Source organism: Pleurodeles waltl, chromosome 3_1 (genome assembly GCF_031143425.1).
Source record: "Pleurodeles waltl isolate 20211129_DDA chromosome 3_1, aPleWal1.hap1.20221129, whole genome shotgun sequence".
Lineage (NCBI taxonomy): Eukaryota > Metazoa > Chordata > Amphibia > Caudata > Salamandridae > Pleurodeles > Pleurodeles waltl.
Window position 1 is genome coordinate 1869629992 of NC_090440.1, and position 14583 is coordinate 1869644574.

Here is a 14583-nt window from a genome sequence, read left to right on the forward strand (position 1 = left end):
TTTACGACTTGACGCCGCTGTGTGCGTCACGAAATAATGACTCCCACCTGTTTGTTGCGCCGCCGTGCGTCAAAGTATAACTTTGACGCCCGCACGGCGCATCGAAATGGCGTTAGCCGGCGTTAAAATTTTTGACGCAAAGCTGCGCCGGCGCAGCTTTGCGGCAAAAAGTATAAATATGCCCTTAATGTCACTTTCAAACACAAAGTACCTGGTTTGTGTTCAAAATCTCCGCAAAGAACAGCAGAGGAGGAGATGCGTGGAAAACAAGGAGGTATGTGTCTATTTCTCGGGCCTCACACAGCAATGCGTCATTTAGTCTTCACGCAGAGATTTCTGGTGCTCGGTCGTAAACCTCTTTGGATTGCGGGGGTTTCCGGTGCTGACAGGACGAAGTCACAGAGACTGCGTCGATCCGGTTGGCGTTTGCTGGCAGTTTCTACTGCACATCAGGCGTTGTGTCAATTCCTCTCTGAAAGTCGGGCTGCATCATTCCAGCTCGGCTGTGCATTGATCCAGTGGGCCGTGTGTTGAATTTCCAGTCGCTACGCTGGCGCTGCGTCGATCTCCACTCGAGGAGCCGGGCTGCATCATTCTGCTTCGGTGTTGGGGTGATTTTCTCATCGTTGGACAGGCTATGCATCGATTCTGGCAAGCTGTGCATTGCTTCTTGCTGCACAAGGAGTTGCTTTGCAGAGAGGAAGTCTTTTTGTCCCTCAGACTTCAGGAAACAGGACGCAAGCTCTATCCAAGCCCTTGGAGAGCACTTCTCAGCACAGCCAGAGGCCAGCAAGGCAGCAGGGCAACAGCAAGGTAGCAGCCATTTACAGCAAAGCCAGCAGTCCAGATGAGTGCTTTGGGCAGCCAGGCAGCTTCTCTTGGCAGGTTGCAGGTTCTGGTGCAGAGTGTCTGTCCCAGGAAGTGTCTAATTTAGTAGGGTCAGGGACCCAATTTATATACCCAAAAGTGCCTTTGAAGTGGGGAGACTTAAAAGAGTGGTTTTGATGTGCACAAGATCCCCTTTCAGTACAACCTTGTCTGCCAGGTTCCCAGTAGGGGGTTTGGCAGTCCTTTGTGTGAGGGCAGGCCACTGTCCCATGAAATGTGTCTGGCCCTCCACCCTTCCAGCCAAGGAAGACCCCTTCAGTATGCAGATGTGTGTAGGTGTGACTGAGCATCCTGTGTTTGTGGTTGTCTGGGTAAAATGCACAAGGGAGCTATCAACCAGCGCAGCCCAGATGTGGATTGGAGACAGGCTATAAGGCACAGAAGGATTTAAGTGCAGAGAACTGCTCACTTTCCAAAAGCAGCATTTCTAAAACAGTAATATAAAATCCAACCTCACCAGTCAGCAGGATGTTGTATTACCATACTGTCCATACTAAATATGACCTATTTACCCCTTTCAAATCAGAATCTACCACTCAAGCAATGTATGAGGGTAACCCTAATGTTAGCCTATGAAAGGAACAGGCCTCACAGCAGTGGAAAACAATTTTAGGAGTTTTCCACTACTAGGACATATAAAGCACACAGAAATATGTCCAGCCTTTTACCTATCTTCACAGCACCTTGCCCTCTGGGTTACCTAAGGACAAACTTAGGGGTGACTTAAATGTAGAAAATGGGGAGTTTAAGGCTTGGCAAGTACTTTTAAATGCCAAGTCGAAGTGGCAGTGAAACTGCACACAAAGGCCTTGCAATGGCAGGCCTGAGACATGGTTAAGGGGCTACTTATGTGGGTGACACACCCAGTGCTGCAGGCGCACTAGTAGCATTCAATCTATAGGCCCTGGGCACATGTAGTGCACTTTACTAGTAACTTACAAGTAGATCAAATATGCCAACTGGGTATGAACTAATGTTACCATGTTTTAAGGGAGAGAGTATATGCACTTTAGCACTAGTTAGCAGTGGTAAAGTTTGCAGAGTCCTAAAACCAGCAAAAACAGTGTCAAAAAGTGGAGGGATTCAGACAAAAAGTTGCGGGTGACCACCCTAAGGCTGTCAGGTCTAACAGTATCTCTACCTGATTCAAGACTTCCTGAAGTGAAGGGATACGTTTTTGGATATACATGGATCAAGCACGTCGGGATGGCATTTTTCACTTTAGGAGATGTGTGATGGAGAAAAGCAATGTAAACAATGACTCGTTTCTTTTGGGATAAACTCGAACTCAAGGAGAACAAAAATAGGTGAAGGAAGGAGTTTGGTAATACCATCCCTAATCCTCAGCTACATGGAGTTATCTATTGTGCAGAGCAACGTTTTCCGTCACAAAGGTCAAAAACTCTCATTGAATTCTCAGGCGGCAGGAATGATTAGGAGATATCACTTTTCCTTACACTTGACGTGAAACCTCACATCCTTTCTTGACACGCGTTTCCCTATGGCATTCTTTTGGGTGAATATGCTCGTGTAGCTTGAGTAAGACTATGGCTTTGGCATTTGTTTGGGAGGATGCCTTTGACATCGGCTTCTCTAAAGTTTCCAAAACACTATAGAGAAGTGCTTATTTAGAAAAATGAATTAACATCTCATCTCACTTGCGACGCCTAAACTCTGTGTCCTTCTGGCACAGCAGATTAATTTGCCTCACAGAGCTTTGTGGACGGAGAGCTGAATGTATGTAGCTCCAACATATTTTTAGAATCACAGCTTGCGAGAACGCTACATTTGACATCTGCCCAACTTATTTATTTACCTGCGTGGAATAAGTGATGACAATGCGACATTCGTTGGGAAGGGCAATTTGCTGAGGAAGAGTTATGTGACTGATCTAAACCTTGACTAAGACCATCTGAAAAGTATGTAGACCCTTGAATTGTTTTGTGTTTAGATATCGTGTATTATAATTACAGTTTAATTTTGCAGAAAAAAAATATTAATTCTATGGGGTTCCACAATTGCACAGAGTGCAGCATTGCAAAATAAAGCAGAGTAACGTAAATTCAGTTACTGTTTCCTTTTTGACGGTCCATCCTGTGGTAGATTTACAGCCGCATTCGTGTAAGCGGATTGTTTTCACTCTAAACACAGATAAACAAAAGTGTTAAACAAATAAAGAACGTTCTCGGCTCGAAAGTATGTTAGAAACGAATGCCCTATACATTCACACCACCGTCCAGAAAAAAAAGCCCTTTTCATCCAAGTATTGTTTACCGGCTAGGAAGTACGGACCCCGGAAGTATAAAAGGGATACTGTGACTACAGGCACACCAATGAGGACTCGCAACACGTCTAAAGCCAACATGGGAAAGGTGAGAGATGTTTAATGAGCTCCGTGTTTATTTGCCTCTGTTATTTCTGCGTAAAGGTGTTTAATCTGAGCCAGTAGTTTCCTGTGGGGCCCTTTGGCACTCATTTTGGGGGCCTGGCACTAGTGTTTCCTCATCAGACAGGTACTGAGAGCAAGAAAGAGAAAAGCGCACAAAGAGACATGAGGATGATTTAAGTTTAAGGCTACCTAGTCTTAGTATTGGACGCACTGACAGAGAGTTGGGCACGGCACTTATTCTTTTACAAATTAAGCATTGAAGGATATAAAGCCAAAGTTTCTGTGTACTCCCCTGTATGTCGATGTGGCAAATCCTTTCAGGTGTAAGACAGTGCTCCTTCCTCAATACTGTTCTTGTATCTATAGAACATCCTTTTGATTAACGATTTATGAGAGGTTACAGATCACATTGATAACGTTATGTTTTTTTTTTTTTAAGCAGATCATCTTCTACGAGGGCAGGAACTTTCAGGGCCGCTCCCACGAGTGCAGCTCTGTCTGCGCTGATCTACAACCCTTCTTCAGCCGCTGTAATTCCATCCGTGTTGAAAGTGGCAACTGGATGCTCTATGAGCACGTCAATTACAGGGGTCACCAGTACTTCCTAAAAAGGGGGGACTACCCAGAATTCCAGCACTGGATGGGTTTGAACGACTCCATTCGGTCATGCCGCTTGACTCCACAAGTAAGTACCAATTTTATTTTGGTATATCTTTTTCACATTGAAAATCTGAATTTTGAAGCGACTGGAGACAACGTTCGTTTCAATGCTTGCAAACTCGTAGAAAAGTATAACTTGCTTTCAAATGTATTTCTGTGATTCATTTTAGTTATTGTGTAAATGTCATCAGGTAATACACTTGGGTCGCAGATCACTGCTTATTTTATTCGCGGAGAGTAGCCTTAATCATGGACGTCAATTCATCGAAATGCCAGGGGTAGCGTAAGTGACACCACACGTCCTTTCACCTACACTTACCCACATTTACACACACATTCATACTTACATACACTCTTTCTCACATAAACACACCTTCACCCACAAGCATGCACACAACAAACATTTAAAAGCATTTCTTACTTACCTCAGCTACCCTGGGAAGGCATATTCCAGCTAAATGTACTCCATTTTTATTACAATAATGATGAATAGTATGTTATCATTTACTAATGGTGTAAAAAAAATGGACAGAAAACAGGCAGAGTGAAGCCCCAATTGCCTCTTTGTTCTTGGCCCTGAATTTGACGCCTCTGAGGCCAGCGGTCGCAAAGGCAGTGACAAGGGTAGCAAAGGGCATGCCAGGGGTCGCAGTTGGCGAACCTTAAATGACGCCCATGGCCTTAATGCTCATCTCGAGTATTCAACACCAGAGTGACCTAATCTGGGAGCTAATGGTAACTCCATATTATAATACAAGGCACACATTGCAAAATGCATCTGGCACTGTCAGACAGCCTGGCAGAATTCTGCCCTGAGAATTTCTTTTAAAGATGAGAACAGTCAATCTAACTGTACTGTTTTTAAACTATACTGGCTAAGAAGCATTATGTTTCACAACCAGTTCTGAAAGGAATTTCCTAAAGTTGTATAATAATTCAGGGTGAATCAGAGGATCCAGGAAAATTGCTTTTCTGCTCGAGCAAATCAGATATGAGCATAGAGGATAATTGTGCGGTACACCGTTAGGGTTGTTTCAGGGTTAAAACTGGTGACGATTCCTTAAATCAATCTTGAAAGTAGCCCTCCTCTCACAGCGTAGGGTGGCGTTTTCGTTATGTACCATATGATCAGTCACTGACAGATGAAACTAGGTTGGGGGGGGGTAAACTCGTATGTGCTCCCCAAGCAAACGAAAATCTCCTGTGGATGTGAAAGATGCAACCTGGAGCAAGATTTATGGCAGCAAAATTGAAGTTGTGTTCCCCACTGATCCATTTAGATTCCCTCCTCAGACTCTGCTATCTCGACCATCATTGATAGAAACTCACATTCAATCACCAATACCTTCTTAGGTCTCTACCTTTTCCTTGAACAAGTGCACCACTTGAACCTCATCAAGATACTCACCATCTATTCATTCCATTCTTTCTCTACAAGGATGCACTCCAGAATTATCCCTTACTAACTACAAGGCTGAAATGATTTAACCAACACATACCTCAGGCTAGCATAGTTTAACATTTACATGTGGTGCTCCTCCCTTAATTTCAAATACATTTTAAAAAGTAAAAAACAAAACAAAAGATTGAAAGCAGAAACTACAAATCTAAGGAAAGGAAAATTACTATAAATTAAAGGAGACCTACAAAACTAAACAAAAGTAAAACACCAAACAGCAAAGTACTGACACCTAAATACACATTGGATATTATCGCCTAGAACTATAAGGGCCAGCGACATAGTCCTTGAAACCAGGGTAGAGCAGTAAATAATAAGATAAATTATTATTCATTGATTGGGTAGCATTTGATGGGATCAAAAGAAAGGCCATCCTATCTTTTCCCTTTTGCGAAGCACGTTAGTACATGAGTCATAGGGGTTCTTTTTGAACCCACTTATAGAGGCAATAGAATTTGGAAAAGTGCTTCCTGACTGCTTATTCCTTTGTTTTGGTGATGCAGACCAAGTAACTGAGTAAGGAGGGTGCCTCCTATATGTTATCCTGAAGAAGATCACACTATAGGTTAAAATATAGTATGGATTGAAACGTTACCTTTTGAATTTATTGGACTGTCTTCCAAATCTATGTTGCAATTGGAAAAGCTCACAACATTTCAAATGTTATGTTTGACTACTTAATAGCTCTGCAGCCAATATTCTATTCTGATTTGAAATGCTTTTTCATTCACAGTAACCAAAATTCCAAAACAGTTTTTCCATTGGAGAAGATTGTTTTGATTTGATTGTGCTCATCTACTACACTGTGCTATAAAAAAATGTCTATGATTTAGTACTTAATGGGACCATGAGTTTTGTTAGCAATAATGCTGAGTGGGAATATGTTGATTGTTCCCAGCAAGTGTTACTTAAGCATCGAATAGGTAACTCAGAGGGAACCTGGTTCTTGTTTTAAACTTTTCATTACCAGCTTTAAGTGCTTTCTTAAGCCCATCAAATATCAGAACAACTACCAGCAAATTCAGAAATTCGTGTTGGCTCTCAAATGTCAATTAGAGGCAATATTTCAGTTTGATTACCAAACACCCATGGAGATAACAACCCAGTAGGTGTAACCACCTGGAACCTTCCAAATTACAAACAAATCTCCATGAGAGATGTCAGTGTTGAAATGAGCTTACAGATTACTTTCACTTCAAATAATCCTCAGAGAGTCACTGGTTGTTTGAATTAATTTGCTGAGATTTTGAACCAGCACTATTGATGCCACCCCTGACCTCTGAAACAGAGTATAGCAATTACAATTTTGCCTGCAAAGACAAAGCTTGTACATCATGGAAATATTAGGGCATTCTTCAACTTGAAGAAAACATTTCCTGCTACATCATTTTTACAGGAGAAGTTGCCCACACAAACATTTTTCGGAGGACAATTTGATGAAAGAAAAGAATGATCAGTTGGGTCCTCTGTTACAAAACCTACTTTTAGCATGTTCTACCAATGGCTTTTTTAATATTTCTAATTCGTAATGTTTGTAAACGTCACAAAAAATGTAAACTAGCTTAATTTTGTCATACAAGAAGTTTCATGATTTGCTCATCCCTGCAATGATTGCAGATTACTATTTTTTTAAGAAATGTCATGTTCAATGGAATGCTTTGCAATCAAGTTTTTGCTAGAAATGAAACTCATCTCTCAGTTGCATTTATGTTTGAAGTTACAACTTCTAGTTTTCTTCTTCTGTTCTGCTTAAATTGGAGCTGAAAGGGATTCTAGGAACTACTTGTAAGCCATGTGTGAAGAATTTTACCCCTTGTTCCAAAAAATGTTTAAACAAAGTTTTATGAAGGCATTCATATTTAATTCCTACTCCTTAAATTTTGCAATGCAAGTTTATAAAGTACAATGCACATAATTTGTCCTCTGCTTTGTTCTTTATTTCTAATTTGATATCACAGCACCATGGTTCCTACAGGCTAAGGATTTATGAAAGAGAGAACTTTGGTGGCCACATGATGGAGTTCTCTGAAGACTGTCCACACGTTTATGAACAATTCATGTACAATGACGTCTACTCCTGTAATGTGCAGGATGGGCACTGGATCTTCTATGAAGAGCCCAACTACAGAGGACGTCAGTACTACCTGAAGCCAGGAGAGTATAAGCGATACAGTGACTGGGGAGCCATGAGTCCTAGGGTTGGATCTTTCAGAAGAATGCGAGAAAACTATTAAAGCCTTTGTACAGAAAATCAAAATATACAGCCTGAGCATGAAAAAATAAAGACTCAAGAACCTGAATATTTAGAACATTTGTATTTTTTATGATTAAGCTTTGAAATTCACAATATAATTGAGTCCACTATGAAATTCACAATAGTCTACTATGTTCTATATTATGAAAGCACAGAAATTATGGCCTGATTCAAAAAGGTAAACTTACCGTTTAGATACTACTCATAGATGCCTTTGTAAATTCTAAAACTTTATAAAAGTACCTTAATGTGTACATTTTCCTTTGTGAACCAGACCCTATACATTTACGGCCTAAATCATTAGTCCTTTAATGACACCTTAGGACGGTTTCAAATATAGCACCTTCCTGCCCCCTAAGCATACCTATGCAAATTCAAGGGGTCTCTTCACAAAATATTAACTAAGCATCTCCACAATATATCCAACATCAACCCTTACCTGACCAAACACACACTGTAACTGAATTTTGCTTGCCAGTTCTCAGACAATTGTAGGTGTTTACACCATATTCCACCAGTAGGGCCCAACAAATGTGTACTAAAAGTGGCAATTGTGGCTCAGTTGGGTGTGAAGAAGTTTGCAAATGTGGTCATTACTTGATGTACTAATCGTTTGTTGTAGTGAGTGCAGTATCAGAAGTCTCACAAGAGTGGTCCTGGATCCAGCAAACTAAAAACAAATTGAGTTCCGTGTGAATGATATCTAAAAATGTGATTGTGGTGCAAGGCAACATATAAGTGGCCATTTTAAGTGAGGAAAGATAGAGTATATGATACTATGTGACCCCCAAAAGAGTTAGTGTCCAGCACCTTTGACAACTTGACCATGGACTACAACAGGCACAAATCCCTCAAGTCTGCAGCCCAGTGTCTGTGGTTTCTCTACCAAGACTGCAGATTATGGAAGGGCATCAAACATTAGTCCGAATACTCAGCAGCTGTGGTGAAGGCATGGACAATGAGTGCTGCTTTGATAGTGCTGAGTATGTGGCCTTGGGAATGATCACAGTCTATGATGTCTTTGCGGATGCTAAATAGGCAATTACTTATCAAAGTCCATAATCTGTGGTCTTCCTACTGAGACTGTGGATTATGGAGAGGTACTGAAGTACCAAGACCGTTGACTATGGGCAGCAGAATTGAGGGAGAGGGCCCTGGCCTTTCGATATGACACAAACAATTTTTATTTTATTTTGGGTGTATAGTGGACCCTTTGAAGGCCCTAGCAGTTAGCCTTGGGGGTTAGGGTGTTCTCAAGCTACCCCTAATGTGACCTTTACATTTTGTTCTGGAACATGCAAACTATGTCCTTCATCTTATAAGAGCAACTACATGAGAAAATCTTCTCCTGTGGCTAGTCAATCAGATAATTTGGGTCTGCAGCCTCTATTAAGAGTTTGCAGACCCGGAATGCACAGTAGTAGAAAATGCTCACCTTCCAATAGAAAGCTTGACTCTTTTTAATGCAGTCAAAAACATTTTCTAATTTTATTTTTTTGAAAACCACTAAATGAAGTTCCACCAAATAAAAAAGGCACTTCCTTGAGTAACGTTCTACTTTCATACCAAGTCTGTTGTAATTCTGTTTAGTTGTTTTTTTCTCTTTTTGTCAGATTTAACCATACCACATAGCCGCTTTCACTGCCTGTATATAGTTCTACTGTGGCAGTGAAAATAAATGTGGCCATTTAGAGCACCTGTATTGATAAATGCACATTCACACATTTATCATTACAATGCAAAGGTCAAATTCAAGTTTATTACCAAAATACAGCACAATTGGCACAAATTACACACCAAGGTTATGCAACAAAAGATACAAATTATGCAGCACATTCTTTGGCAATATTATTTTCAGATGTTGTTTGAGCATAGAAAAACAACATTTCTGATAAAATCTGAAAAAACAATCTTGAACATTTTCAAATTATGGGGCCAATGATTTGGCAAATTCAATAAATACGTATTTATGCACCATGAAATAAAATGCAGTCCCCTTACCCCAATGTTATATTTTCTATGTTTATTATTGGCAATGTACAAAAGTAAATTATTATTTGGGGGTCGATGGTCACCAACCTCAAGCGATAATAATACCAACTTGTCAGGGTTAATCCTAAAGTCACTAAATATCCTGAACTCACCCCTTGTCTGTTCTGTGGCACAGAGCTGACAAACTTAATTTATGGCAACGTGCAAAGTATTTATGCAGTACCAAAACAGTATTAAAGTCCAAACAGCAAACAATACAAATCCCAAACCAATTTAGGAAATTATGAAAATAGAGTAAAATCCAATAATCAAAATGACAAAGAAACAACAAAAATCTAATCAGGAGAAACAATGTAATGAATTTTTAATGTTTTAAATAGAAATAGTGCTAAAAAACACTTGATAGTCTATAGAAGTAGTAGACTGGAACCTACGCATGATTTCAGTTCAACCGTGAGGAAGCGCCAGTTGGGAACACCAAGTTGGTTTATAGCAGTTAAAAATTTTACAGACTTTTTTTAATTGAGATAAAAATACTCCACTGTGGCAAGCCCCAGGTTGTATTCGAGAAAGGTGTATTGAAAATGTTTGATGTGAGGACCTCCGGATGGCTACAAAGGTCTCAGAAGTGATGGCTACCGAGGTCTTAGAAATCCATACATTTTCTAAGTTCCATCTTTTTCGGATTTCTGGAGCAGCTCTCTGGGTCTCTTCCAAGGCTTCCACAACTTCAGTAACCAGGAGTCACAGACAGCAAGCTCCATTCTCTTTTGTTCTTCCGCAGGTCCAGATATGTTCTGAGGAGGGTACTCAGGGTGTCACATTTAAGGTTGGCACCAGCTAGTACTGAAAGCAATTGTTGGTTCCTTGCTAAACAATGGGGTAAAATTTCCCAGTAGAAAACTTGCCCACTTTGTCTGCAACTGCAACAGTCCCAGGGTGCTTCTTATGCCTACATTTTAACATGGAGAATCCTTCCTCATTCAGCAGGGCCTGTGTAACCAAATATACTACACAGAGATGTGCCCAGGGAAATGAGTAGTCTGCTTGAAGGAAGGCTGCAAACTAAAGGGGCCTATTTACAAACAAGTGGTGCAGAGCAGTCCAGCAAGTGACCTTGCTGTGCTGTGCTGCACCACAGGGAAAGGGAAATTGGCTATCCAGTGCCAATTCAGGCACCCTTGCACCGTGGTGTAAGGGTGCCTGTGTTGCATGCAGGGTGTCCCTTCCTCGATTTTCTTTTTTCCATGTGTGCTGCAGAATCCAGCACACACGGAAAGAGGAAAGAACAAGGAGAAATGAAAACATTTCTCCTCATTATACATACCTGAGGAGGTGTACGGTTTTGAATCATTCCCAGGTTTACACTTCCTTGTAAATCTGGTTATGCGTCAATACCAATGGCTGTTGCACGGGAAAACCCACTGCAATGCCCATGAAATGCCCTGCTGGCACAGAGTAAGGCAACGCAGCGACTTGTGCTTCCTTGCCTTACTGCATATCTACAAGGCCATTAAAAGCCACACATAGTGACTTTGTGTGGCCTCATAGATTTGGGTCTGCATTCTGTGCTGCCAGAACATCAAGAGAAGTGGTACACCTTAGGCACATGGGGCTTTTAAATATTATATAATCCCAGCACACCAGACAGTTACCTAAGAGAAGCTTGATTTTACTTCTATAACAAAGCATATATTCACGTGAAACTCACTTGGAGACAATTATTGCATTGTAGCAGAAAATTGTCTTGCTACTGACTCAATCATTCAACATATTTTTAAATAAAGACAGTACGTTTTTTGTCCTAACCATCATGGTTTGGTCCAGTAACCACCAGTACCAAAATATATGTGACATTATGATTTTTATTATTGTAAAAAAGCCCTAGTCAGGGCATAGGATGTTCCTTGTGTAATCCAAATGCAACAAAGTCGTTAGACAAGAAGTAAGAAAAAGTGCACCCCAGGTGAGAAGAGACACCACATCAGAAACACAATAGAAAATTAGCTGGGATTTTGCTAATCTCTGGTGTATCTCATAAGGACAACCTCTTGTTACAATTAAGAAATATATTGTCAATACAGTAGTTTAATTTCATTCAGAGCAAAAGTGGTCTGTCTAAATTATCTGTCGATGATGTTTCGACCCCATCGATGGTACCAGGGTCTCATGAGGACAAACAATGACCTGGCAAACTGATAAGAAAGTATTGCCATTATATATATATATATATATATATATATATATAATGACAATACTTCATTTTCACTTCCCAGGTCATTGTTTGTCCTGTAGCTAACACTGGATACAACAGTACTTGTGTGAGTTGTTCCACTTTCTGCTAATTTGAAGGCCCACACAAAGTAATGAGAAGTAGATTTATCCCAAAGGAAAGGCCCAATTCATTAACTGTGGGTCTCCAAACAACATAAAACCCTTTCAGTTGCTTTCAGGATAATTAGTCTGAGAATAGTCTGAGAAAAATAGAATGGTACAAAGTTAAGGTTCCTAGAGCCAGACAGACTTCTGATGCTAAGTATGACCCATGTCTTGATTTTTATAATAATGCAGACCAGAATTTAGAGGTAAATTCAGACCTCTGACAGCAACCAAAATGTGTAGTATTATATGTAAACTAACAATATGTTGTGCACATATCTAATTCTTTAAAGCAGCTGCTCCCTATTTCACTTCAATGTGTTGCCCCCAGGGCAGGGCGACTTCGCAACTGCCTTGGGGTCAGCTCATAATAGGGTGCAGTGTCCCTTTTTCTTCCCCGCTCATCATTTGAAAGGTATGCAATTGTGCAAAAAGGGAAAGGGTGCAGTATATATAATACGAATGCAGAACATTTTGATTTTGTTGCTTCTATGTGACCCAAGAGGTTTGCTGTCCAAATGTCTGTAACAATAGTTTTGCCTGTGGAGCGTCTTCTGCCTAAGGCCTCTGCAACTCATAAAGGTCTATACAAGACACCATTACTAATGGAGATATATACAGATAGTAGAAGTTAGTTCAGTCAAGAAACTTTGCACTTCATCTAATTAACACCTCAGGCCATGCAACGTCATCACATCAACAAATTAAAGATATGTAAAGAGTATTAGTCCTGTCAAGTTCCACACATACTTTTCATGACAAAACCTGCAGATAGGCCATGGTTTGAGTGGGCATGCAATATAAACTTGTCAATTACCTGTCATGGTGCCCCAATAAAAAGCTCACTCTCTTGCTGAGCCTTGACAAATCTGCTCCCTTGGAGTGACAAAGAAAGCATATCCAAGACTGATACCATTCACACACTGAACAATACAGATTGTTTACAGACTTTCAAGATAAAGCACATGCCACTAGTCTCAAATGGTGGATGACATTTCACTTTTTGTTTCACTACATGGCCCTGATAACTTAAATGTAGGCTCCCATTTACATTCAATTTCTTTGAGTAGCACACTTTGCAAAAAACACCCTCAAGGGGTAGGGATTTTTAAAGTTAATTACACTTGCTGATAATGGTAATGAAGTAGACAGTGATGTGAAGACTAAAACAACTCACACACCTCAAGATAAACTTTGTCACATTTTCTGATGCACTACCTCAGACTTTAAATGAGCTTGCTTGAACCACCTTATGTCCATTTGACCTTATAGAGCAAATTTTAAGATAGCTTAGAAACAGCCTACCCATGGAATTAGCACTTGCAGGTAAGACAGATTGCTGCAGCAGGCACTCATAGAGGCACAGTTCAGGGAGCGTTTGGGGTGTTATACCTCCCTAAAAAGAATATTTGGCAGTAAATAGTTGAGTACAAGTGCTTTCAGTCGGGTATGATGATGTGTCTCTTGGATTTCACCTGGGATTTTAGATGCCCACACTGACAAACGCATCCACAACATGACATAACTATAATTATGAGGACCGGCATTGACCATAATGAAGTGAGTATTTACTATTGTAACTCCATGCACGCTTTGATAGTAGGGAAGGTTATAAAGCAGACTGAGGCAAATATACCTGCACTTTTATTTTTTTGATGCACTCACTTGAAACTACCTAAACACACTACAGGGACTGGTCCTCCTAACGCTCTGGTCCCCCCATGGATAGTGTGTCTGGAACTGACAGTGTTTACCCACGATAAGAGAACAGAACTGGTCCTCACAGCGTGGGCTATACATACACACACACACACACACACACAGACACAATGACCATGAGGAGGCATGGTGGTGGTACCACTGAATAAAAGCGCCCATTATTAATTCAATAATGCATTTTCCTGAGTGGAAACATCCATTGCATTCACACACAACAAACCCTGAATAAAATGTAACCATCATAGCAAAACGTTTATTAACACTACTTAAAAACATAATTATTATGAAGGAGAAATAAGATACTATGAATCAACAACCTACATCGACTTCTGCAAAGCAGTTCCAAATCATAGCTATCCTGACTCCACATATTATAAGCATTGTAAAAGTTGTCTTATATGACCTTCATTTTCTTTTTGGAAGTTGGTAAACCTTTCATCATTTTTTTTCTTGATCTGCCTCTCAGGGGCACATTCATACTATGTTTGCGCTGAGTTAGCGTAATTTATTTTGACACTAATTCAGTGCAAACTTAACTCCATATTTATATTTTGACACTAGACCCATCTAGCATCCAAATAAAGGAGTGAACATAATTTTTGGGATGCGTGAAACCACCTTGCGTCAATGAGATGCAAGGTAGGCATTCCCGTCCAGAAGATGACTCTAAGCTCCTAGCACCATATTTATCCATCCGTGCAAAAAATATGCACCAGTGGGAGTCAAACCCAAAAAATGACGTTAACCCTGTTTTGCGTCAAATTGTAATGCCTGAGTCTGACCAGGCGTTAAAATGAGGCAGATACACCACTATATGAGGAAAACTTACAAAAGGAGCATTTG

At 40.4% G+C, this 14583-nt stretch overlaps 1 protein-coding gene across 2 annotated transcripts; it reads left to right on the top strand.

Moving 5' to 3' along the window:
* Positions 1-3207: 3207 nt before the first annotated feature.
* LOC138283459 (gamma-crystallin 1-like) lies at positions 3208-7690 on the top strand. 2 transcript variants are annotated; one of them, XM_069221414.1, is made up of 3 exons: positions 3208-3260; positions 3717-3962; positions 7355-7690. In XM_069221414.1, the coding sequence occupies exons 1-3, from the start codon at positions 3222-3224 to the stop codon at positions 7628-7630; spliced, it is 561 nt and encodes a 186-aa protein (XP_069077515.1). In that variant the 5' UTR covers positions 3208-3221; the 3' UTR covers positions 7631-7690. The 2 variants fall into 2 exon arrangements, with proteins under 2 accessions (XP_069077515.1, XP_069077516.1); XM_069221415.1 differs by having other exon boundaries at positions 3225-3260; positions 3720-3962.
* Positions 7691-14583: the final 6893 nt, after the last annotated feature.